Genomic DNA, 23,565 nt, shown 5'->3' on the forward strand with positions numbered 1-23,565 from the left:
TTTCATTAAATCCTTAGCATGTTTTTCTATAATTTTAATAAGATAGATTTTTTATATTGCAATCAGATTTTATTAAATTTGAAGATATTAGCAAATTGTAACTTGGGCTTAAATTCCTTTTATTTTGTATTAAATTTGGCAAGTTTAACATTTACATTTTATAAGCAAATCTGATAAACATCTATATTTTTGTGTACAGTTATCTATGTTTGGAATTATACACCTAAACATAATATTTAAAAATTCACTTGATTAAAGTCAATGCATCAATATATTATTTTTACTTATTATTCTTGTTAATTACCTTGAAAGGGCATTTACATATCACTTAAAAACAGAATACTTTGCTAATAAAATTCAATTTCTGTACATCAAACATGTATTTCCAAACTTTATTTGACCCACACAATTTCCTTTTATACTATATTTATTCTTCCCTATGTCCTAACAAATGATATCTCTAAACCAAGCTTGTCCAACCCACGGCCCATAGGCTGCATGCTGCCCAGGATGACTTTAAATATATACCAACACAAATTCGTAAACTTTCTTAAAACACTATGAGACATTTTTGTGATTCTTTTTTTTTAAGCTCCTCAGCTATCGTTAGAGTTAGTGTATTTTGTGCATGGCCCAAGGCAATTCTCCCACTGTAGCCCAGGGAAGCCAAAAGATTGGACACCCCTCCTCTAAACCTGACCTTTCTGCAGCAGAACGCCTTGGGTTAAACCAAACTATAGAGCTAGTTCTTCACGAACAAATTTGTCCAAACACCAGTGGATTACTTTTTGAATGTTTGTTTTTGAAGTTTGAGCTAGACTTCCTTTTGAATAGAAACAATTTATTTAATTTGTGATTAGAATTCAAAAGTCACAAAGATTAAGAGAAAGAAGATGATTTAATTTAAAGGGAGACTCTATCAAGGTTATAGATGTCATCAAATTCTATCTATGAATTCTGTATTACTTGATAAATAGACTAATGCTAGTCTTGAATACTTCATTTTGGAAGAGATCTTTAAAGAATATTTGGTTGAGCCAAGTACGAATCTGACTGTTATTTACATCTAGCATACTTCTTTGGGTTGGGTTGGGTTTGGTTTTTGTCTTAGAAACTTCATTGTAGACCTCCCTCTCTTGATTAAGCTTGAATTTTTCAGATAGTTCTAAGTGATACATTTTGAGTCAACGATCAGAAGAACATTCTAGCTCCATTTAACTATTATTTTTAAGTTGTAAATTGAGATTGCAGCAAACATCTTCCTATCTCATATTTTATCTCTTCTATCTTCTCACTCTAGCCAGCTCTGTTTAGAAAGAAAGTTAAGGCTGGGCGCAGTGACTCATGCCCATAATCCCAGCATTTTGGTAGGCCAAAGGGTGGATCACCTGAGATCAGGAGTTCGAGACCAGCCTGGAAAACATGGCAAAACTCCATCTCTACTAATAATACAAAAATTAGCCAAGTGTGGTGGCGTGTGCCTGTAGTCCTAGTTACTAGGGTGGCTGAGGCAGGAGAATCACTTGAACCCAGAAGACGGAGGTTGCAGTGAGCCGTGATCATGCCACTGCTCTCTAGCCTGGGTGACAAGAGAGAAACTCCATCTCCAAAAAGAAAAAAAGTTAAAAGTGGAGAAATTGTGGAGGAGAATATCAAGCTGTGTGAATAGAAAAATAGCTTCAGTGGTCCCTTTTGTCCTGTAGTTTTCCTCTCTTCATAATTCGTGATCTTTGAACATTTATCCAAACAACCTTTGTGTCTGCTAAAATGTGGTTCCCAGAACTGAATGCTGCCTCTGAAAGTAATTCTGACCCACAAAATGTAAAGAGGATCATTGCTCCATTGTTTTGTACCCTGTGACTGTGTCAGTCTTTTGGTACCTACAAGGCATATTAATATGGTGGACTCAGGAGACACCTCAAGAGAGAACATCTTTGGCTGATTAGACAATGTCTAAAACACCATTGAGCAGTTATATAACTAGCAATCTTAGGTGGAAATTTTGTGGCTAATTCTGCCCAGCAGGCTCATCAAGAGGCATCCTGGCTCATATGAAATTCACCAGAGGCCTTGACATATGCCTGCATGAAATTCATAAACCCCATATCTGCAACTTTTACCTGATGTTGTGTCTTCTAATCTTATGAAAAAAGTAAATAAGTTTTTGTTCCCAATAAACTCATGTTGCTTTTAAGAATAGGTTTTATCTTTGAGGTTCACATGAGACATCCTTTCTATGAGCTACGGCAGAACTTTGATAAGCACTATTATTAAACTTACTAGTCTATGGTTTGCAGGGTATATATTCTTCTTAAGTTTGAAAAATCAGAATTGTTTACTTTATTTTTTTTCATAAATACTCAAGACCATACACTGCAATTCAGAATACTAGTCTATAGGATCCCTCAATACTCAGTACTCAATTATATAACTCTTTTACTACTGAATCCATTTAGCATAGCCAAGTTCTGTCTTGTAATCCTATCACTGATTTAGCTTTGGATTTTCACTTACCAGTATCTATCCCACCATTTAATAACTTTTTCCTTTGTAATTATTCTGAGTCGAAGCAAAAACAAAATAATTTTGCTTTGCCTCTTTAATTCATTAGTACGATAAACTCAAATAATAATAAAAATATCAACACATATGTGCATTACACTTTGCAAGTTAAAATGCTTTATTATACTTTTTTTTTAACTTGCCCCAGACATAATGTCATAAAGTCCTTGTTGGTGTTGCAATTCTCATCTCATTATAGGGATTGGAATTCCAGCTAATATTTCTAGATGCATATGAAACTTTTAAAAAATTCATTCTGGCATATATATATATATATATATATATATATATATATATATATATAATTTTTACTTCTGGAAATCTAAACCTACCAGAGAGCTATCTGTGGACAGAGTACAGCTGGAAGACAAATCTATCCTTTTATTCTTTATTAGGGGCATCTGGAATTATAATCTCAGAATTACTTTGAACATTTACATCTGTTATGATATCATGCTTTTGATTCACTGACTTCTTAGCCAGCTGTCCAATTATGTTAAACCAAGCTCTTCCCCATCATAAAGTAAGCCATCCCCAGGCTCTTGAGCTTCCCGTTTTCTGCTATCTAAAGAGCTCATCCTCAATCACACATCTGGGTTCTGTGGAAGCAAATCAGCTATTAATTTTATAGTTTTACCTGTCATATCAACAGAATACATTTCTTTGAACTCTTCTGTCTTTCTTACTTCAGTATTCCAGAAAGATGGATCTGGAAGACAGGAAAATCAAGTAAGAAGCTTTTGGGCTACTCTGGGATGGTGCAATGATAAGAATTTGCCATGGGAGGCATTAGAAGAGGACATAGTAATCATCTATTGTGGTTAAGCACTTTATTTTATAGTTAAGGAACCACACAAAGGAAAATATCAGCTTATCGTTTTCCTGAAAACTTTGTAGGATAGTGCTTTCTAAGAGAAATTCCAAACATAATCCTAGTGGCTCTATGTTTATTAAGAGATCTTGGGACCTATAGATAATATCATAATAATAAGACATTTAGTACTATTAGATATTGTACATTTGACAGAATAATAATGTAACTCATTTCTGTGTAATTTATCTTTCTTATAGAAGGGATACACTTTCGTGGCAGAAGCATTTACAGGTGACACGTACGTAGCAGCCTCACGATGGAAACTGCGTCTCATTGGTTCTTCTGCTCCACTGCCATGCCTGTCTCGAGACTCTCCATGCAACACCTTTGCTATAAAGGAAATCCGAGGTTACTACGTACCCAATGATAAGAAAATTTTATTCAGGTACAAGTATATGACAGAAGGGGAAAGGCGTTTTTTAAAAAATATTAATATTTTAGGATAAAAATAAATTCTGCAGTAAAATCCTGAGTCGGTTTTGAACTTCAAATTTTATATTCTTTTTGGAAACAATTAATTGAGTGTAATGTGATTATGTGGGTGTTATGTAAGATTAAGCCTGCATGGCTGCATATAATAGTAGTGAGATTTCCTTAGTCTTCATTCTACTTGGCTTTGATTAAAGATTCTTCATGACATGACTTCCTCTTACTACTTTCTTCCTCTTCTGCTCCATCTCTGGCTAGTATTTTGTGGGGGTTTCTTTATCAACCAACTCAGTCTTCCTTTCATGCTCACCTATGTGCAGTGTTCTCCTTAAATAGCCTAATCATAGATTCCACTGTCTTTCATTAATCAGTCTTCAATGTTCCTGCACTATGTTCAGCCCTCATTACCTTCGGTCTATAGAATTGTTTTGTTTCTGGAATCCATGACTCTATTGTATTCCCTTTTCTGCATTTAATCAGTTTTTTCTCTCTCTCCATATCCATTCACATACTCATCCTTTACTATCACAGTAATTGCCTTTCAACCACACATATTTAAACATGTGATTTGCCTGCTTTAAAACCTTTGATAACGTTCCATTGGCTACAGATCAACTCCAAAGCACATAGCATGTTATTTAGCATTCTTGAACAGATGTCTAACACAGTGCACTCTCCTGACGGAACTAACGACCACCTCCTGATATATATGCCCAGAAATTGTATTTTGCCCAAACCTTTCCTCTTGTCTCATGTGTCCTGTCACCACCTCTCCACTTAAAAAAATTTCATCACCTTTAATGATAATTTTCAGTAGTAAAATTCTTTGTGATTAAACCTTCAAATATAATTAGTTGGCTCTCGTCATGTTCCTATAGTCCTTTGTTCTCTCTGAGACTGTGACATATCAAATTCTATCTAGTTAACTTCACATTGGCCACTATGAGAATCAACATTGATTGAAGGCAAGAATCATTTATTTTCAACATAGGACCTAACACAGTGTCTGATACATAATTGGCCTCCATTAACAACGTGTTGTTATTCAACATGTTGTTGGAATACTTATCTTCTCATTTTAATATACACTTCTCTGCACAGAAAATTTGGAAAATATGTGCACTCTCAAGAAGGAAAGAAACATACCAATAACTAAAAATAGCAATTGTGATAAAATATTTTAACTACTATGATAGGAAACCATCATATCACATGGCAGGACCCCTAATAGACTAAAAAGTGACATTTAACCTACTACCTAAATGAGTCCCAGAAGCTGGGTTAAAGTCAAGCTGAGTGGTGAGGAAGGTGAACAGGGAGCTGCTTAGGTAGCACAAGTGAAAGTTCATAAATTAAAGGATATACAACCTTTTCTGGAAACTCAAGACATTGTTTTTTGTTTGCAGAGTTGGGTTTCAGCATGCTATAGTAAGAAGTAAGACCAGAATGTTAGCAAAGGCTTTCTGAGAAGAGCCTCACTGGACAAGAAGTATGGATTTTTACATTAGGAGCAAGGGGACTCTTTAAAGGATTTTAAGAAAGATTACATTATCAGATTTGTGTTAAAAATTATGTCTGCATAGCATGAATTTTAAAAAGTACATTTTATATATATATATATATATATATATATATAGTTTTTTTGAGACAGAATCTCACTCTGTCACCCAGGCCATAGTACAGCAGCATGATCTTGGCTCATTGCAACCTCTGCCTCTGGGGTTCAAGTGATTCTCATGCCTCAGCCTCCCAAGTAGCTGGGATTACAGGTGCATTCCACCAAACCTTGTTAATTTTTGTATTTTTTTTTTTGTAGAGATTGGGTCTTACCATGTTGTCCAGGCTAGTTTCAAATTCCTGGCCTCAAGTGATCCACCTGCCTCGGCCTCCCAAAGTCCTGGGATTACAGATGTGAGCAACTTCTCCCAGCCCATTAATTATATAACAGAAAAGATGTTAGAACTTTATTATTTTTAAATTATATTTAATCATAAAAGACATGGAATATGAAAAAAAGAAACTTCACTCAAGGCAGCAGTGTGTTGAATGAATGAAAGGGGAGCACAACCGGAGAGGGGGAAACCAGGTAAAAGCTTTGCAATAACCCAGGAGTGAGATTATGGTAGTCTGAAGTAGGGCAGCATATTGACCTGCGAGGACTCTGCCATAACAAAAGTCCACACGCTAGGTGGGTGGCTTCAGCAATAGACATGCATTGTTGCAGAGCTGTGGAAACTACTAACAGAAGTGTGAGATCAAAGGGTCAGCAAGATTGGTTCCAACCGAGGCTGTGGGAGACAACCTGTTTCATGACTTTTGCCTGGCTTCTTGTGGTTTGCTGGTAATCTTTGGTTATCCTTAGCTTTTAGAAGCATCACATCTATCTCTGCCATCATCTTCACGTGGTGTTTTCCCCTGTATGCCTCTGTTTCCAAATTTCCCTTTTTTTTTTTTTAGAGACAATCTTGCTTTGTTGCCCAGCTGGAGTTCAGTGGTACAATCATGACTCACTGAAAACTCTAACTCCTGCCTCAGGCAATCCTCTCACCTCACCATAGCTGGTACTATGGGCATATGCCACCATGCCCAGTTAATTACTTTTTAATTTTTTGTAGAGACAGAGTCTTGCTATGTTGACCAGGCTGGTCTCAAACTCTTGGCCTCAAGCAATCCTCCTCCCTTGGTCTCCCAAAGTGCTGGGTTTACAGGCACGAGCCACAGTGCTCAGTCCTAAATTTCCCCTTTTTAAATGAGGACACCAATCATACTGGAGTAGAGACCACTCTAATGACTTAATTTTAACTTGATTCTCTGCAAAAGACCCTATCTCCAACTAGGTGACATTGTGAAGCACTGGGGGTTAGAACTCCAACAGATCTTTGGTGGTAGGAGGGGACGCAATTCAACCCATTACAGCCAGTGACAGGGAATCTGGAGAGAAGAAAAAGGATTTTCAGATATTGAGGTAAAATTGACAGCTTTGCTGGAGTTCTAGAGTTTGGCTTGGGAAATGTTTGCATGATGTCATTTACTTAGAGGGGAGAAGCTCATTTGCAAGGTGGGCCATAGGAAGACAACTGATTCCTTTTCAGTTTTTAAATGTGGTGGTCTAGTGAAATAGCCAAGTGATACTGCATAGGTAGTTCCACTGTAGACATTGATTTGGGAGTCATGATTCTGTTACTGTTCCTGAAAGTGCCAGGAAAGTTTGTAAAATGAGAATCAGACCCAGGACAGAACATGAAGACTCTCTGATGTTTGTGGGAATGTCTGTCAATGGAAGCAAAGCAGCCCCCAAATAGGAGGGAAAGTATAAAAGTTGCTGTGCTCATAGGGGAAGAGTTTTTAAAGGAGGAGGAAATCCGGGTCCAGAGAACACTGTCAAGTTCTCCTGAGAGGTAAAAGAAGAAGAGAACCAAAGTTTCTATAGGATGGTCACAAACTCCTTGAAACCTTGGCAAGAGTAGGTTTAGCACCTGGTGTGTTAGTCCATTCTCACACTGCTATAAAGACATACCTGAGACTCGGTAATTTATGGAGAAAAGAGGTTTAATTGATTCACAGTTCTACAGTATGTACAGGAGGCATGGCTGGGGAAGCCTCAGGAATCTTACAATCATGGCAGAAGACGAAAAGGAAGCAGGAACAATCTTCACATGGCAAAGCAGGAGAGAGAGAGAGAGAGAGAGAGAGAGAGAGAGAGAGAGAGAGAGAGAGAGAGAGAGAGAGAGAGAGAAAGTGCTGTACACTTTCAAACACCCAGATCTCATGAGAACTCACTCACTATCATGAGGACAGCAAGGGGGATTTCTGTCCCCATGATCCAATCACCTTCCACCAGGCTGCTCCTCCAACACTGATTATCATAATTCAACATGAGATTTGGGTGGAGACACAGAGCCAAACCACAGCACCAGTGATGGTGATGGAGTAAGCACGTGGAAGATGGTAAGATGAGAAGAGTGGAGGCAGACAACTCTCCTTAGGTGCTGAGCTGGGAAGTTGGCAATGCAGTAGAGGCTGGACTGCAAGGTGGGCTGAAAGTTGCGTTGGTTTGTGTTTTTGCTTTGTTTTAATCTGTCTTAAAGATAGGAGAGAACTGTACTTATACACAAGCTAATTTCAAGGAGAAATAAGGGGTGGGGTCTTTTTAAGATACAGGAGAGGGCCAGGGGTAGTGGCTCATGCCCGTAATCCCAGTACTTTACAAGGCTGGGGAAGGAGTATTGTTTGAGCCCAGGAGTTCAAGAACAGCCTGGGTAACATAGTGAGATCCTGTCTCTACAAAAAATAAAAATTTAGCTGAGCATGGTGGTGCATACCTGTAGTCCCAGCTATATTGGAGTCTGAGGGAGAAATATCATTTAAGCCCAGGAGTTCGAGGTGCAGTGAGCCATGATTGCACCATTGCACTCCAGCCTGTGCAACCTTTTTCATATATATATAGAGAAAAAAGTGTCGTCTTTTAGTATCGTCATATATATGAGAGACATGATACTCAGAAAAGCAAATTTCTAGAGAAATTAAAAGTTGATCGAATCCTGAGCATTTGTGAGGAATCACCTAAAATGAGAACAAAAAGCCAACTCTTTAATTGCATTAAAAGGGGAGTTGGAAAGAATGAATTAGACTACATGTTTCCAGTCTTTTTGCAAGAGGTTTCCAAACTACTGGTGAGGGGTGAAGGTGGAGGTTGTGGCTACTACTTTAATTTCTCTGTATTTTTGTGAATCACAGAAAATGCTATTATCAGTGAAGCTCCAAAGGCTTCTGCCAGGAGTGCTTTTTGTGTAATAGGGAGGGTAGACGTGGTAGTAGTTTGCAGATCTATTAAGAGGTTTGGTGGCTTTTAGGACTATCAAGTTTTATATTTGTTTGTTTATTTTTATTAAGTTCCGGTGTACCTGTGCAAGATGTGCAGGTTTGTTACATAGGTAAACATGTGCCACGGTGGTTTGCTGCACCTGTCAACCCAACACCTAAGTATTAAGCTCAGCATGCATTAGCTCTTTTCCCTGATGCTCTCCCACCCTCAACCTCCCCCAACAGGCCCTAGTAAGTGTTGTTCCCCTCCCTGTGTCCATGTGTTCTCATTGTTCAACTCCCACTTATAAGTGAAAATATGCAGTGTTTGGTTTTCTGTTCCTGCATTACTTTGCTGAGGATAATGGCTTCCAGCTTCGTCTATGTCCCTGCAAAGGACATGATCTTGTTCCTTTGTATGGCTGCATAGCATTTCATGGTGCATATGTACCACATTTTTTAATCCAATCTATCATTGATGGCATTTTGGGTTAATTCCATGTCTTTGCTATTGTGAATACTGCTGCAGTGAACATATGCGTGCATGTATCTTTATAACAGAATAACTTATATTTATCTGGGTATATACCCAGTAATGGGATTGCTGGGTCAAATGGCATTTCTGGTTCTAAATCTTTGAGGAATCACCACACCATCTTCCAAAGTGATTGAACTAATTTACGTTCTCACCAACAGTGTAAAAGAGTTTCCATTTCTCCACAATCTCACCAGCATCTATCGTTTCCTGACTTTAATAATCGTCATTCTGACTGGCATTAAATGGTATCTCATTGTGGTTTTGATTCCCATTTCTCTAACGATCAGTGATGTTGAGCTATCTCTTAGTGTTTTTTGGCCACATGTATGTCATTTTCTGAGAAGTGTCTGTTTATATCCTTTGTATGGCTATCAAGTTTTATAAGTGACTGCTTATTACATCTAAACAAAAAGTTATATGTTTTAAATCTAGGATTTGATGATAATAGAAGTTCTATTTCCTTTTGTTTTACAGTACTATATTGGGATCCCTTGCCAAAGTCTATAACTCCAGTATTTTCAGGATGTTAGTGAACTTTACAAAGTAGTTTTACTTTTAGGTTATCATATCAGAAAATCAGACAGTTTTCCTTACTGTATTGGTCTGTTCTTGCATTGCTATAAAGGAATACCTGAGACTGGGTAATTTCTGAAGAAAAGAGGTTTAATTGGCTCACAGTTCTGCAGGCTGTACAGGAAGCATAAAGCTGGCATCTGCTTAGCTTCTAGGGAGGCCTCAGGAAGCTTCCAATCATGGCAGAAGGGGAAGGCGGATCAGGCACATCACATGGCCAGAGCAGGAGTAAGAGAGAGAGAAAGGGAGAGGGAGATACACATGTTTAAACAACCAGATCTCATGACAACTCACTCACTGTCATGTGAACGGCACCAAGTAGATGGTGCTAAACTATTCGTGAGAAACATGTCTGCAAGATCCAGTTAACCTCTCACCAGGCCCTGCCTCCAACAGTGAGGGTCACAATTTGACAGGAGATTTGGGCAGGGACATATATCCAAACTATGTCACTTACTGACTTGAGAGAAAGACCAACATACTTGCTTATAATGCTAACTCTTTTTTCTTTACAGATATTCAGTTAAAGTTCTAACACCACAACCTGCTACAATACAGGTACGCACATCCAAGCCAGATGCATTCATCAAGCTGCAGGTCCTAGAAAATGAAGAAACTATGGTGAGCTCCACTGGAAAAGGCCAAGCTATAATCCCAGCATTTAACTTCTTGAAGAGTGAGAAAGGTTTGAGCTCCCAGTGTAAGTGTGCCTTTATGAGCAGGATAGTTAGATTCATAAATGGATATTTATATTTTCATGACACTTTAAAAATGAAAATAAAGTAGCAAGTAACCACTTAAATTGTGAAATTTGATAGTACAGTAAAATATTACAAATATAGCATTTGCATGTCAAATTAGGCTCTGAAAATCAATATAGGCTTATTTTAAAGACTTTTCACCTTGGAGAAAATTTACTTTCCTGTTACATGAGCCTTCTTATTAAGAAGTCAAATTCTTATTATTTTGAAAGAATATTTTTACTTTTTAAAATTCCTAATTCATTATTTTCAGAAAATATTCTACTTACTAAAATTAACAAAAGCTAAAGTTATTACTTTCAATATACTATTCTCAATGAGTTATTAAATAAATAAAATAATTTTGAAAATAATGGTTAGCATTGCTACTCTGAGGTGTATTACTTAGTTATGTTAGTAACTTGATTCTGTAAAAGTCACACATTACCAATGTAGAATATTTGGAAAAATAGAAAATTACAAACAAGGGAATAAGAAATGCCTTATAATCATGCTACCCAGGAAAAAAAAGAAGTTAATATTTTAGCTTTTTTGCCAAAACACACTGTAAATATTTTGACTTTTCTGCCTTTATTCTCCATTTTTGTATTTAGATTTTAAGCAAAACTGGGTTCTTATCTATTTGGCCCATTGATATTTCTTCTTTCTTAAATCGTAACTTTTTTTTCCTTTTTGTGGCCTTGGCTGTGACCTTCAAACCAAGGTTAAATACGTGATGATGATGTATTTCCTTTTCTTAAGTAGGAACACTTGTGACATTTATCATTTATTATCTTTGTGGGTGGCTTCTAATAATTAGATTTTATGAAACTTGAGAAATTTTAATATTGAATGAGTTTGGAACATTATTAGTTATTTTTTGTTGTTGTTTATAGAAATCATCCAATTTTACTCCTTTGAGTTTAATAAGTTGAGTTTTAATTTTGAATCACTCTTGCATTCTTAGAATAAAACCTATTTATATAATTTTACTCAGTTTGCTGCATCATAATCATCACTTTGTATCTCTATGAGAGTTTTTTTTCCTCTCTGTGTGTGCACCCATACATTATTCTTTTCCAGTTCTCAAGCTGAAATTATAATGAATTGTTGAAATTAATTTGAGAACTTTTTAGTTTTTCTATTTTGGAGTCTTTTAAATTGTCCGGGATTCATTTCTTTTAAAAAAAAGTTATTAGCTTTGTCCCTAAAACTTTCTAAATCTGATGTTTCTGGGGGAGAGACTTGTTTTTTCTTTTTACTATTTAAGAAAATAATTTCCAAGGTTACTTTTTAACTGCCTTTCATTTTTATAGACTATATTTTTAGTGAAAGTAGAGATTAATTTAGTATTTCCAATTTATCTGCATAAATTTGCATACAAGATTTCTTTTAAAATTTTTAAATATCTTCTCAATAGGTTTGTGTAAATATATTCTTTTTTATTTATTTGTGTTATTCTTAATCAGACTTTTTTGAATTTGCTCTGTACTATTGGTCTTTTCTTGGAAAGAATTGAATTTATTATTATTCAAACCTCAATGGCTCTTTTAGATTTATAATCTACTTCATTAATATTTATATTAATCTTTTAAAACCCTTTCTCTACTTTTAAAATTTAGTCAAATGTCTTTTCCTCTAGCTTTGCTAGTTTCAATTTAGTTCATACTTTAAACCTTGTTTTTAGATAAATATACTTAATGCTATACATTTTTCTAACTCTAGCTACATATATTTTATTATATTTTATAACTTAGAATGCTATAAAGTTTTATATGTAGTGTTATGTTAGCCATGAGCTATGATTTATTTTTGACCTTTTCTTTAACCTTAGTGTTTGTAATATTTTTAGAATTCCTAAGTAATAGAATTGTTTTATTTAGCCTATTTCTGTTAATTTCAAATTGAATTCTGTGAAGTTAGAAAGTGTAGACATATTTTCTACTTTGAGGATTTGATTGGTGTTTTTCCTGTTTCCTGATTCAAATCAAGTTTGATTACTGTCCCACTGAGGTTTACAAAGAACTCTATTTTGGAGGTCGTTTGATGTCTAAATGCACACACACACTTTCATAAAAGACAAACTTGCTAATTACGATATTTAAAATGTCAAGATTATCATTTATATTTTACCTAATTGGTGTGTAAATTTGTTAGTGATGTGTATTAAGATCTTCTATTTTTATTTTTAAAAGTGTGATAACATCTCTAACTCTAATATGTTTAGTTTTACATATTTATATGCCATGTTGCTAGTTATATAAGGTTCATATTTGCTTTATATTTTTTATGTATTGTATTTTTAAAATAAACATAAAGCAACCTTCTCTTAACTTTAACAAGATTTCTTATCACTGATTCTTCCTTTTGTTATTCTTCCTTTTGTTATTATTTGCCTGTTGATGCTGTTCATTTGTTTAGTTTTCTATCCTCGACATGTTTTTGTTGTCAGTCTTTCTCCTGTAAATGGATATTTTTTCTACAAAATGATATATGGACTGGCTTTGTGCCCCACCCAAATCTCGTCTTGATTTATAATCCAAATTGTAATCTCCGCATGTTGGGAGAGGGACCTCGTGGGAGGTGATTAGACCATGGTATTTTCATGATAGTAAGTGAGTTCTTGCAAAATCTGATGGTTTAATGAGAGATTTTTTTCCCCTTCGCTCTGCACTTCTCTCTCCTGTCACCGTATGAAAAAGGATGTGTTTGCTTCCCCTTCCCCTTCTGCCATGATTGTGAGTTCTCTGAGGTCTCTTCAGGAATGCAGAACTGTGTGTCAATTAAACCTCTTTCCTTTATAAATTACCTAGTTGGGCAGTTATTTTTAGCACTGTGAAGACAGATTAATATAAAATGCAAGATTCTTGTCTCTAAAATGGGGGAATGCAGTCCATTTACATTTATTTTGATGCATATGCTTTTTTTGAATTCTTCCATCACATTGTATTTTTTAATTGATTACATCTTCTAGTTGAACTTTTCCTAAGCTATTTCATAATGAGCACCCTTCCTGAACTCTTTTTCCCAATAGTGTTTATTCTAATTAAACGTACAAGCAAATTACTAGAAATAACTGTCATTTTTCTATATGTAAAAATCTTTATATCCCTTTTCTACCTAATATCTGTACTTTTTTTTTTTGTTGTTATGTAAGTGGGCATTCCAGAGCAATACAGATTTTAGTGGTAACACTAACTTTTGACTCCCTGTCCCTATCTCCTTAACAACTACCGGCAAGTTAGGGAGTATGAGCTGAGCAACAGGTCACTGCAAATGCTTTGATATCCCATCATCTTACACAGGCTTCAATAGTGTGAGTCTCTGTCTTTTCTCAGTCCAGTGTTCTATCCAGGAAGTGCTCCTAGCTAGTGGGACGAAGGGAACCACTGAAGGTCTTATTATTTACACTAACTTGACTGGAGGCACTCAGTCTATAAAACAAATCCTTCCTATCATTCTCCCCAGAGCTTTCTGCAAGATAGACCTTGCTACATGTCGCTCTACTTCTGAGTATTTTTTCCTAAATCAGTTTTTGGTTTTGATCACTAACATCGGGTAAGAATCCCATCTCCAAGGAGACAAGGAGTACAGTTCGGGCTGTGACTTTAATCAAGATTTTAACACTGCTTTGAAATCTCTATGCGTTTTTTAATTATCTCATTATTATGATTTATAGAATGTAAAATATTATATATACATACCTCTGATTATTTTCTCCCTATTTCATTCTTTCCATATTTCTAGTCTGACTTTCAAGTTTCTTCTGATTTTATTGCATAACTCAATGTAATTGTGCTCACTAAACATAACTTCTGTCCTCCCACTGTACCAATATATTTCCCTTCTAAATGCCCCCAATAAATAGTCCTGCCCACTCGACATCAACATGTTCATCATTATTTTGTTCCTAGATTTTTAATCTTTTTTTTGAGATGGAGTCTCACTCTCTTGCCCAGGCTGTAGTGATTTCAGATCACTGCAACCTCCACCTCCTGGATTCAAGTGATTTTCATGGCTTAGCCTCCCAAGTAGCTGGGATTACAGGTGCGTGACACCACACCCAGCTAATTTTTGTATTTTAGTAGAGACAGGATTTCATTATGTTGGCCATGCTGGTCTCAAACTCCTGACCTCAACTGATCCACCTGCATCAGCTTCCCCAAGTGCTGGGATTACAGGTGTGAGCCACTGTTCCTAGATTTGTTTTGAATGCCTGTAATGATTTACTCATAATTCATCAACAAATGTGATTAAGGGAATCTGTTAAATAAAACTCTTTGTATTATATGTTGTATCATTTACAAAATTTAACTTGTAAAACATACTTACTTTTATCAAGTGTTTTTTACTATTTGGATTTCCCAATTTGATTTATAGTTATAATAAATTATATGAATATTTTCAATATTCAATAATATTTGCTATTTTAGAATAAGCCCTAGTTGATTGTGGTGTGTTATTCTTTTTTTTAAAATAGATTCAGTTTGCAATTATTTTAGTGGGAATTTTTTATACATATTCTAATTAATACGTATAGTGAACAAATATATTAATAATATATTTATTAAATGCTTATATAGATTGAATTTATCTCTGTTCCTTAACTGCTTAATTCTGCATGGGTCTTTGAACATACTCTATCTCTCTTTTAAAAATCGTATATTATATGATATCCATTTGTAGAAAAGTCTTTTGTTCCTGTTCTTTTAATTACTAGTTACTGTACAATACCCCAAATGGTCTTAGCAGGGAGTTTAACTCCAGCCTTCCATGAATAGTAAATCGAAGCTTACTTGGACAGCAAGATGCACCAAGAAGTAAGGATCCTTCTTTCCGATCCTTAGAATAATTTTAAATTATTTAAATTTAAAACTTTTAAAATGTATTTTTACTTTAAATTTAAATGTTAATGTTTTAAATACTTTTAAATGAATAAGAATCCTTAGAATGCTTTTTATTTGGAAAGAAAAATAGAAGCCCTTAAAGGAGGGCTGTCTTCATCTTGTCCTATTAACCTTGGAAACAACATGTGACTTGTTGTCATAACCGAGGGATATGCCTTTCCAATGAGACTTGGAGGAGAATTAAAGAAATATCACACTGGGATGATATAATTAGGGCACAAGTGCAGTGTTTAAGTTAGAGTGAAGTGGGAAATGCACGTACTATATTAGTAGGGTTGAGCTTGGGCAAAGCTGTAGTACTCTTTCAGTTCTTTTGAGCATGTCATCTTTTCTGCCATCACGTGTCCTTCACCCCTGAATATCTCCTGGGTTGTTTTCAGCACTTATGTTCAGCATTCCTTTGTGGTTTCTCATTCAAACTTGCCCGCACTCCATTTCTAGTTTTTTCTTTAGATATGTTAAGGCCATTAATCAGATAATGTTTTGTCAGTCGGAATGCTGTTTTTAACTCTTTAAAATGGCTATTTTCTTTACTCAGGTACATTTTACACTGGTATTATAGTTTAGTTCATAGAGGGAACTCAATTCCAAAACCTTAGTGGGCACATATGTGCAGCTCTCCTATGCTATTTGTGACCTCATGCTTTTTCTTTAATTAGCTAATTACCACCACCAATTTTCTCTGAAATGTTTAGATTCAAATTCTTGCAGGTAACACTGTTTATAGTTTGTCATCTAGTTTAATCATTGTTTCATTCAAAATTTACCATTTATAAGAGAAGCATACATAAGTGCTTAAAACCAATTTTTATAGGTTTACCTCTGGCCAAGAAAGATACAGAAAAATTGAGCGGAAGGGTAATTGGTTCAGAGATCAGAAATTGATCCAAAAGTAGAGCCAAAATCTATAATGGCTCTTATTTTACACATATTCCTATTTTACAATTAGTATTTCCAGATGAACTTTAATATAGTTTTTCAAGTTTTCTCAAAACACACAGAAATCATTGTTTTTCTTCTGACTGCTTTGAATACATAGATACCTTAATTTAAGGAAAACTGACATTGTTACAATAACGAATTTGCATGTAAGGAAAGGCTATTTGCATTTCTTCATGACCTCTTCTATGTTTCACAGAAAAGGTTGAAAGGTTTCTCCATACAGATTGATAGAACTATTATTGTGCATTAGATAATTTATTCATTTAGGCTTCAAACAGGGTGTTGTTTTAAAATTGATGCTATTAATTTGTGTTTATGAGTGATATAAGCAGACACTGAATTTAAAAATAAACATTTTTCAGTGGCTTCTCTTGGAAACAAATCCATTTATGTATCCTTTACTGTATATATTTCTGGAGTACACCCACCAAAAATAATAATACATGCAAAAACTGTGTGTGTGCGCGTGTTTTTACAGGATATGACACACTACCTTGATAAGTATTCTGTACACAAACACTCTTACCATGTGCTAAAGGAGAGGTAAACTTCATTGCAAGGATGCAGAAGTTCAAAGTCAGTCAGTCACAAAACTTAATACAGACTTCTTTAGGTTTTGTATCATATCATAGGAATTTACAGAATATCTGTATATCTTATAATTCTTCAAGAAGAAAATCCTTTTTTTTTTTTTTTTTTTTTTTTTTTTGAGACGGAGTCTCGCTCTGCCACCCAAGCTGGAGTGCAGTGGCCGGATCTCAGCTCACTGCAAGCTCCGCCTCCCAGGTTTAGGCCATTCTCCTGCCTCAGCCTCCCGAGTAGAGTAGCTGGGGCTACAGGCGCCCGCCACGTCGCCCGGCTAGTTTTTTGAATTTTTTAGTAGAGATGAGGTTTCACCGTGTTAGCCAGGATGGTCTCGATCTCCTGACCTCGTGATCCGCCCGTCTTGGCCTCCCAAAGTGCTGAGATTACAGGCTTGAGCCACCGCGCCCGGCCAGAAAATCTTATATTAACACTTACGCTATAAAGTTAATACAAAATTTGTAATTTTGAATGTTTTGTAAAGTTTGTAATTTTAAAATTGTAATTTGGGAAATTTATAATTTTTCATAAAATTTACATTCTAGATAATTGAGTATTTGGGGAAGCCCTATAGACTAGAAATAATACTGTATTTTATTTCATATGGTTATATAAGGCCTATACAGAGAATGATCTGTGATATGCCCATTCTTTAAAATTCAAGGATGACTTTTAACAAATAACCTGTGTATCTAATTTTCTGAATGTGTACGTACATATATATTAAACAAATGTTTAGAAGTAGAACTACTAGGTCAATGAATGGGTACATGCATTGTTGTTTTCTCATACATTGTCTAGTTGCCCTCTACTGAGTTTGTGTAAATTAATCCTCCTTTATCCATACTCCCCTGATTGATAGAGTTATATTTCTTGACTTTTGTCATCTGAATGCTAAAAGTATTAATTTATGTTTCATTTCTCTTTAGTGAGGTTTGAACATGTTTTTGTGTGTTATATTTCCTCTCTTTGTATTACCTTCTTTGCAAATTTTTAAGTGCTTTCCCATTTTTTTATTGAAGTTGGCTATTTTTTTCTAGTTGATTTGTAGAGTCTCATACATTAGGGAAATGTGCCCTTTTTCCTATGTGTTTCTAATTTTTTTGTAAAAAATGAGTTATGAATTAATGACTAACAGATTGATGGAAGGAAGTAAAGAACAGGACTTTTGTGTCATACATGTTTAATTTTTTATTAAAGCATAATTTATATACAGCAAAAAGTTTAAATCAATGTTTTGATAAGTACATACTTTAGTGTGACCCACACCCCTAACAAGATATAAAATATTTCTGTTAACCAGAAGATACTTCAGGCCATTTTCATTCAATTTCCTCACCCTCAAAGAGGCAATCACTGTTCACATTTCCATCACAATAGACTAGTTTGCTTGTTTTAAAACTTCATAAAATTGGAACCATATAGTATTTATCTTTTGACACTGGCTTCTTTTGCTCAGCATAATTTTTTTAAGTTATATCCATGTTATTGCATATAACACTGTTCTATTTCTATCTATGTTTCTGAGTACTAATTCCATTGTATGGAGATACCACACTTTGTCTACCCATTCTCCTTTTGGGCATACGGGTTTATTAGAGTTTTTTGATATGGTGACTCAAGCTGGTAAGGACATGCTTGTACAAATCCTTTTTTGGACTCATGTTTTCATTTTGCTTGGATCAATATTCAGGAGTTGAATTCGTATGTCAGAGTTTGACATATGTATACATTTATTTTAAAATGGCAAACAGTTTATCAAATGAATTGTATCATGTTACATTCCCAACAAGGTATAGAAGTTCTGGTTTCTCACATTTTTTCTTACATTTATTGTTGTCAATGTTTTTAATCCATCATTCCAGTGTATATATTGTACTATTTCTTGGTAGTTTAATTTGCATTTCCCTTCTGACTAATGACGTTGAGCATCTTATGTGTGCTTACTGACCATGTGTATAACTTATTGATTGCAGGATTTATTCACACATTACACACCCACATTTTTAATGAGGGTGTGTGTTATTATCAACCTGTTCATATATTCTGTATCTTCTGGATGCAAGTTCTTCATCGAATGTACGCTTTGCCAATATGATCTTTTAGTCTAAGCTTTGTCTTTTCACTTCCTTAACAGCAACTTTAGAAGAGCAAAAGCTTTTAATTTTTATAAAATTGGAGTTGTTAAAAAAACTTAGTGCTATTTGTATTTTATCTAAGAAATCTTTACTTAATCTAGGATCATGAATATTTTCTTTCATGTTTTATTCTAAAAGTTTTATAATCTTAGCATGCATGTTTAATTTAATGATGCATCTTGAAATAATATTTATGTATGTTTTAAGGTAGGCAGTCAAAATTATTTTTATTCCCATGTAGATATCCAGTTTTTCTGGCACTGTGTAATGGAAAGATGATATTTTCTCCATTGAATTATCTTGACATTTTAGTCAAAAGTCACTTAACCATGTGTGTATGGGTCTACTTTTGAACTCAGGATCAACAGATCTAAATGACTACTCTTCTTCCAACACTGCATTTTCTTCAAAATTGTAGCTTTTAATTGGAATTGGATTGCATTGAACTTGGGAAGCACTAACTTCTTAACAAAACTGAGCTTTCTGGTCCGTGAACACAGTACATCCCTCAATTTTAGTCTTCAATTTCTGTCAGCAACTTTTATACTGTGAGTCAGCAGATTGTGCATATACTTTACTATTTTCACATTTAAATGTTTTATTTTTAGTGGTGCTTTACCTAGGACTAAAAATACATACTTTATGCAATTTGATATCTGTATTCATTCTCCAGGACTGCTACGGCAAATTACATAAAGCGGATGGCTTAATACAATGAACATTCATTCTCTTACAGTTCTGGAAGGCAGAAGTCTGAAATCAACATGTTATCTAGGTCATACTGCCGTTGAAAGCTCTAGGAGAGAATCCTTCCTCCTTTCTTCTAGCTTTTGGTGGATCCTGGTTTTCCTTGTCTTGAGACAAATTAACTCTGCCTATCTCTGCCAACATCTTCACATGACCCTCTTATTTGTATGTCTCTGTGTTTTACCATTTTTCTGTGTCCTTTAAGGATACCCATCATTGGATTTAGGGTTTATCCTAATCCAGGCTAATGTCTTCTTAGGATCTTTTTCTTAATTAGAACTGCAAACACCCTTATGTCAAATAAGGTCACATTCTAAGTTATTGGGTGGACACACCTTTTTTGGGGCGTCACTATTTCACCTCCCACAATATCATACCATGAATCACTTATCCTCTTTTCATGTTTTTTTCACTCTGTGGTTCTATTTCAATCATTTCTATTGCTTGTATTCAAGTTTACTAATCTTTTCTTCTGAATTTGACAATATGTTGTTTAAGTCTATCCAGATATTTTTTATTTAAGATATAGTCAGATCTGGAATTTCATCTTGATTCTTCATATATTTCATTTTTCTGTGATACTCACCATTTGTTCACTCAGTATGTTCATCTTTTTCCATAAATCCTTAAGCACATTTTAAATAGCTTTTTTAAAGTCCTTGTTTGATGAGTCCAACATTTTTATCAGCTTTGTGTCTATTTCTGTTGACTATTTTCTCAAGTTATGGTCACATTTTCTGCTTCTTCATATATCATATTGACTGTGTGCTGTATATTGTTCGTGCTACACTGCTAAGAGTCTAGATTATGCTCTTTTAATTGAAAGAGTGTTGAATCTTGTTCTCGTGGGCAGTTCATGTATTGGCAGCTTGATCCTGGTCCTGAGTTTATTAAGTCAGTACTAGAGTTGCCATGACTCTAGTGTTAGGGTAGCTGTACTCTTAAAAAGCTTAGCCTTTCTTGGGTCTCAGGTGAATGCTCTGCATATTCATTGAATTCCCTTCATTTTGACAAGTCAGAATTTCAATGTCTCTCAACACTGTGCAACTAACAGAATCTTCATTAAGCTCAGAACCCCCCAGTAGTTATTGTCTGCCTGGTATTGTTCAGTGTTTGTACAAATGAAGTTTAGAATTCAGCTAAAGACTCAAGTGGACCCCATGTCTATTTCTGAGCTCCTTTACTGCTCATATACTCCCTTCTGGTATCCTACCTCAAATTTTAGTTGTCACAGGAGCCCCGCTCACCCATCTTTGTTTCCTAAACCTAGCAACACTGTTGTTCACTACTTTGGGCTGTACCTCCCTGTATACAGTTGGGAAGCTGCTTGCAGGCAGAAATCTTTGGAAATCAAGAGGTCACTTTGTATGTTTCCCTTGTCTCAAGGATCACAGTCCTGGGCTGTATATTTTCCAGTGGCTAAAAACAGTTGCTTTATACATTTTGTCCATTTTTATCATTTTTCGTGGTAGGAGAATAATCCCAATGTCATGGCTGGAATTAGAATATCCCTGGGTCAGTCATTTATGCTTTTTAACTACATGTTTGATGAATTAATTAATAATGTTCAACACATTTCCATTTTTAAACCTATCAGCAGTACTTATATTATCTGTTAATTAGAAAATAACTGAAAATTGAAAATTAAAGAGAAAATCTTTTATAAGTGTGATAATATATATATGTGGCATTAAACACAGAGAAAATCAGAGTGTGTGGCGTTAGCTTAGGGTCATTCAGGAGTTACAAAATAAATGAGAAATTGTTGAACTGCTATATATACTTTTAGAAATAAGTGGTTACTCAGAATATACATTGTTCTGTGCATGTCACATACTATTATAGTAGTTTTCTTTAAGATCAATAAACCAGTCATACTGTTTTTTATCTCATTAAAACAAAAATAATTGGCCTATTCCTTTGAGTGTTTTATAAAGGAATCTAACGAATTTAGTCAGTAATAACTATATATATCACATATTTTAACTTTAACTTTGTATTTCTCCTATTCAGCTAGCAAGCACATTCTTTCATTTCATTCTGCATCCAAGAAAGACCAAGAAGTGTATGTTAAGAAGAAAACTGCTCAGGGAATTCAGAAATCCCCCAAGGGTAGAGCTGTAAGTGCAACACAAGACATTGGTCTACCTCTTTTGGAGGAGGAAACTACCAGTACACCCACAACAGAAGACAGTTCCAGCACACTACCGCAGGTATATTAAAAACAATTGTTCGGTTGGACTGTTCCTAAAATCCTAACATAAAACAAAACAATATTATCCCTAAAAACAGTCAGTATATAATGTGTGGTGCTCCCAATGTATAGCCAGAATTGGAGAATAAGAGAGCCTTGAACAGTTTCTCTGTGCCAAGATCTTTAAATACATGGCAAATGTAATCATCTAATATTATAGTTGGGCTATAAGAGGCTATATAGCTTTGAGGGTCACATATTAATAAATGTCACATATTAAAGGTCATATATTAATAAAACTTAATTTGTGTGTGCTTACAATTAAAGGGATAAAGGACTATGCATGTATTTATAAAACAGCAGACAAAGGCATGACCTAGCCATTGGAAACCAAAAAGTAAAATAAATTTAAATTAAATTAAAGGAATAGAAAAGAAAATAAAATGCCAGAAATAAATGATAATATCACAGAAATTACAATAAATCCAAATAGATCAAATTAATCAACTAAAATGCTAAAATTTTAAAGTTATATAAAAATAAGATCTAACTATAAGTAGTTAAAAAGTGACAATTTTAAACAAAATGCTGCAGAAAGTTTCATAATAGAATGATAGAAAAACATACAAATATGAACCGAGAGAGCTGTGATTATAGTTGTTTTTATGTCTGTTTGTTTGTTGAGATGAAGTCTTGCACTATTGCCCAGGTTGGAGTGCAATGGCATGATCTTGGCTCACTGCAACCTCTGCCTCCTGGGTTCAAGCTATTCTCCTGCCTCAGCTCCCTAAGTAACTGAGATTACAGGTATCCGCCACCACATCTGACTAATTTTTTGTTTTTTTGGTAGAGACAGGGTTTCACCATGTTGGCCAGGCTGGTCTTGAACACCTAACCTCATGATGCACCTGTCGTGGTCTCCCAAAGAGCTGGGATTACAGGCGTGAGCCACCATGCCTGGCCTGATGATAGTTTTAATATCTCGATACATATAGAAACATTATTTTTAAAAAGGTAGAATAAATGAAGTAGATGTGGCCATAACTAATACATAGGCATGTAATTATCTAGACACAATAAATAAAAAGCAATAACTATTAGAACTACAGAGATAAAAATACAAGTAAATTTTGAATAATTGAAGATTTTAACCCATGTCTCATGGAAACTGACAGTTCAAGCTGAAAAACAAAATAAGTAAATGTAGTTGTGAGAATTTGAAAAAGAATCTAAATATAAGCTTAATCATTTAGATATCTATATGGAACACTTTACCCAATAAGCAGAGAATATACTTTTTTAGCGAACATGAGATTTTTTTTAAGTATCCTGTAATAGACAATAAATGGAAGCCTCAATAAAATCCAAACTATCCCTATCATATAGTATGTTATCTGAACATAACGCAATAAAATAGAAACCAATAATTAGCAAGGAGTTTTAAATCTTACAAACGATAAAACTAAATAAAATATACTAAATATACTAAATAATTCTTTCGTTTAAAAGAATATTAGAAAATAAATTATGAAATAC

The 23,565-nt window shown here is 34.8% G+C and overlaps 1 protein-coding gene across 1 annotated transcript in view; it reads left to right on the forward strand.

Moving 5' to 3' along the window:
• Positions 1 to 23,565, forward strand: part of ADGB (androglobin) — a 246,686-nt gene that overhangs the window by 164,151 nt on the left and 58,970 nt on the right. Inside the window, exons 26-28 of the mRNA XM_030929016.1 lie at positions 3,634 to 3,821; positions 10,295 to 10,479; positions 21,849 to 22,048. Coding sequence (XP_030784876.1) covers positions 3,634 to 3,821; positions 10,295 to 10,479; positions 21,849 to 22,048 — 573 coding nt within the window. The remainder of the gene's footprint in view (positions 1 to 3,633; positions 3,822 to 10,294; positions 10,480 to 21,848; positions 22,049 to 23,565) is intronic.

The sequence above is a fragment of the Rhinopithecus roxellana genome, chromosome 4 (genome assembly GCF_007565055.1).
Source record: "Rhinopithecus roxellana isolate Shanxi Qingling chromosome 4, ASM756505v1, whole genome shotgun sequence".
NCBI lineage: Eukaryota > Metazoa > Chordata > Mammalia > Primates > Cercopithecidae > Rhinopithecus > Rhinopithecus roxellana.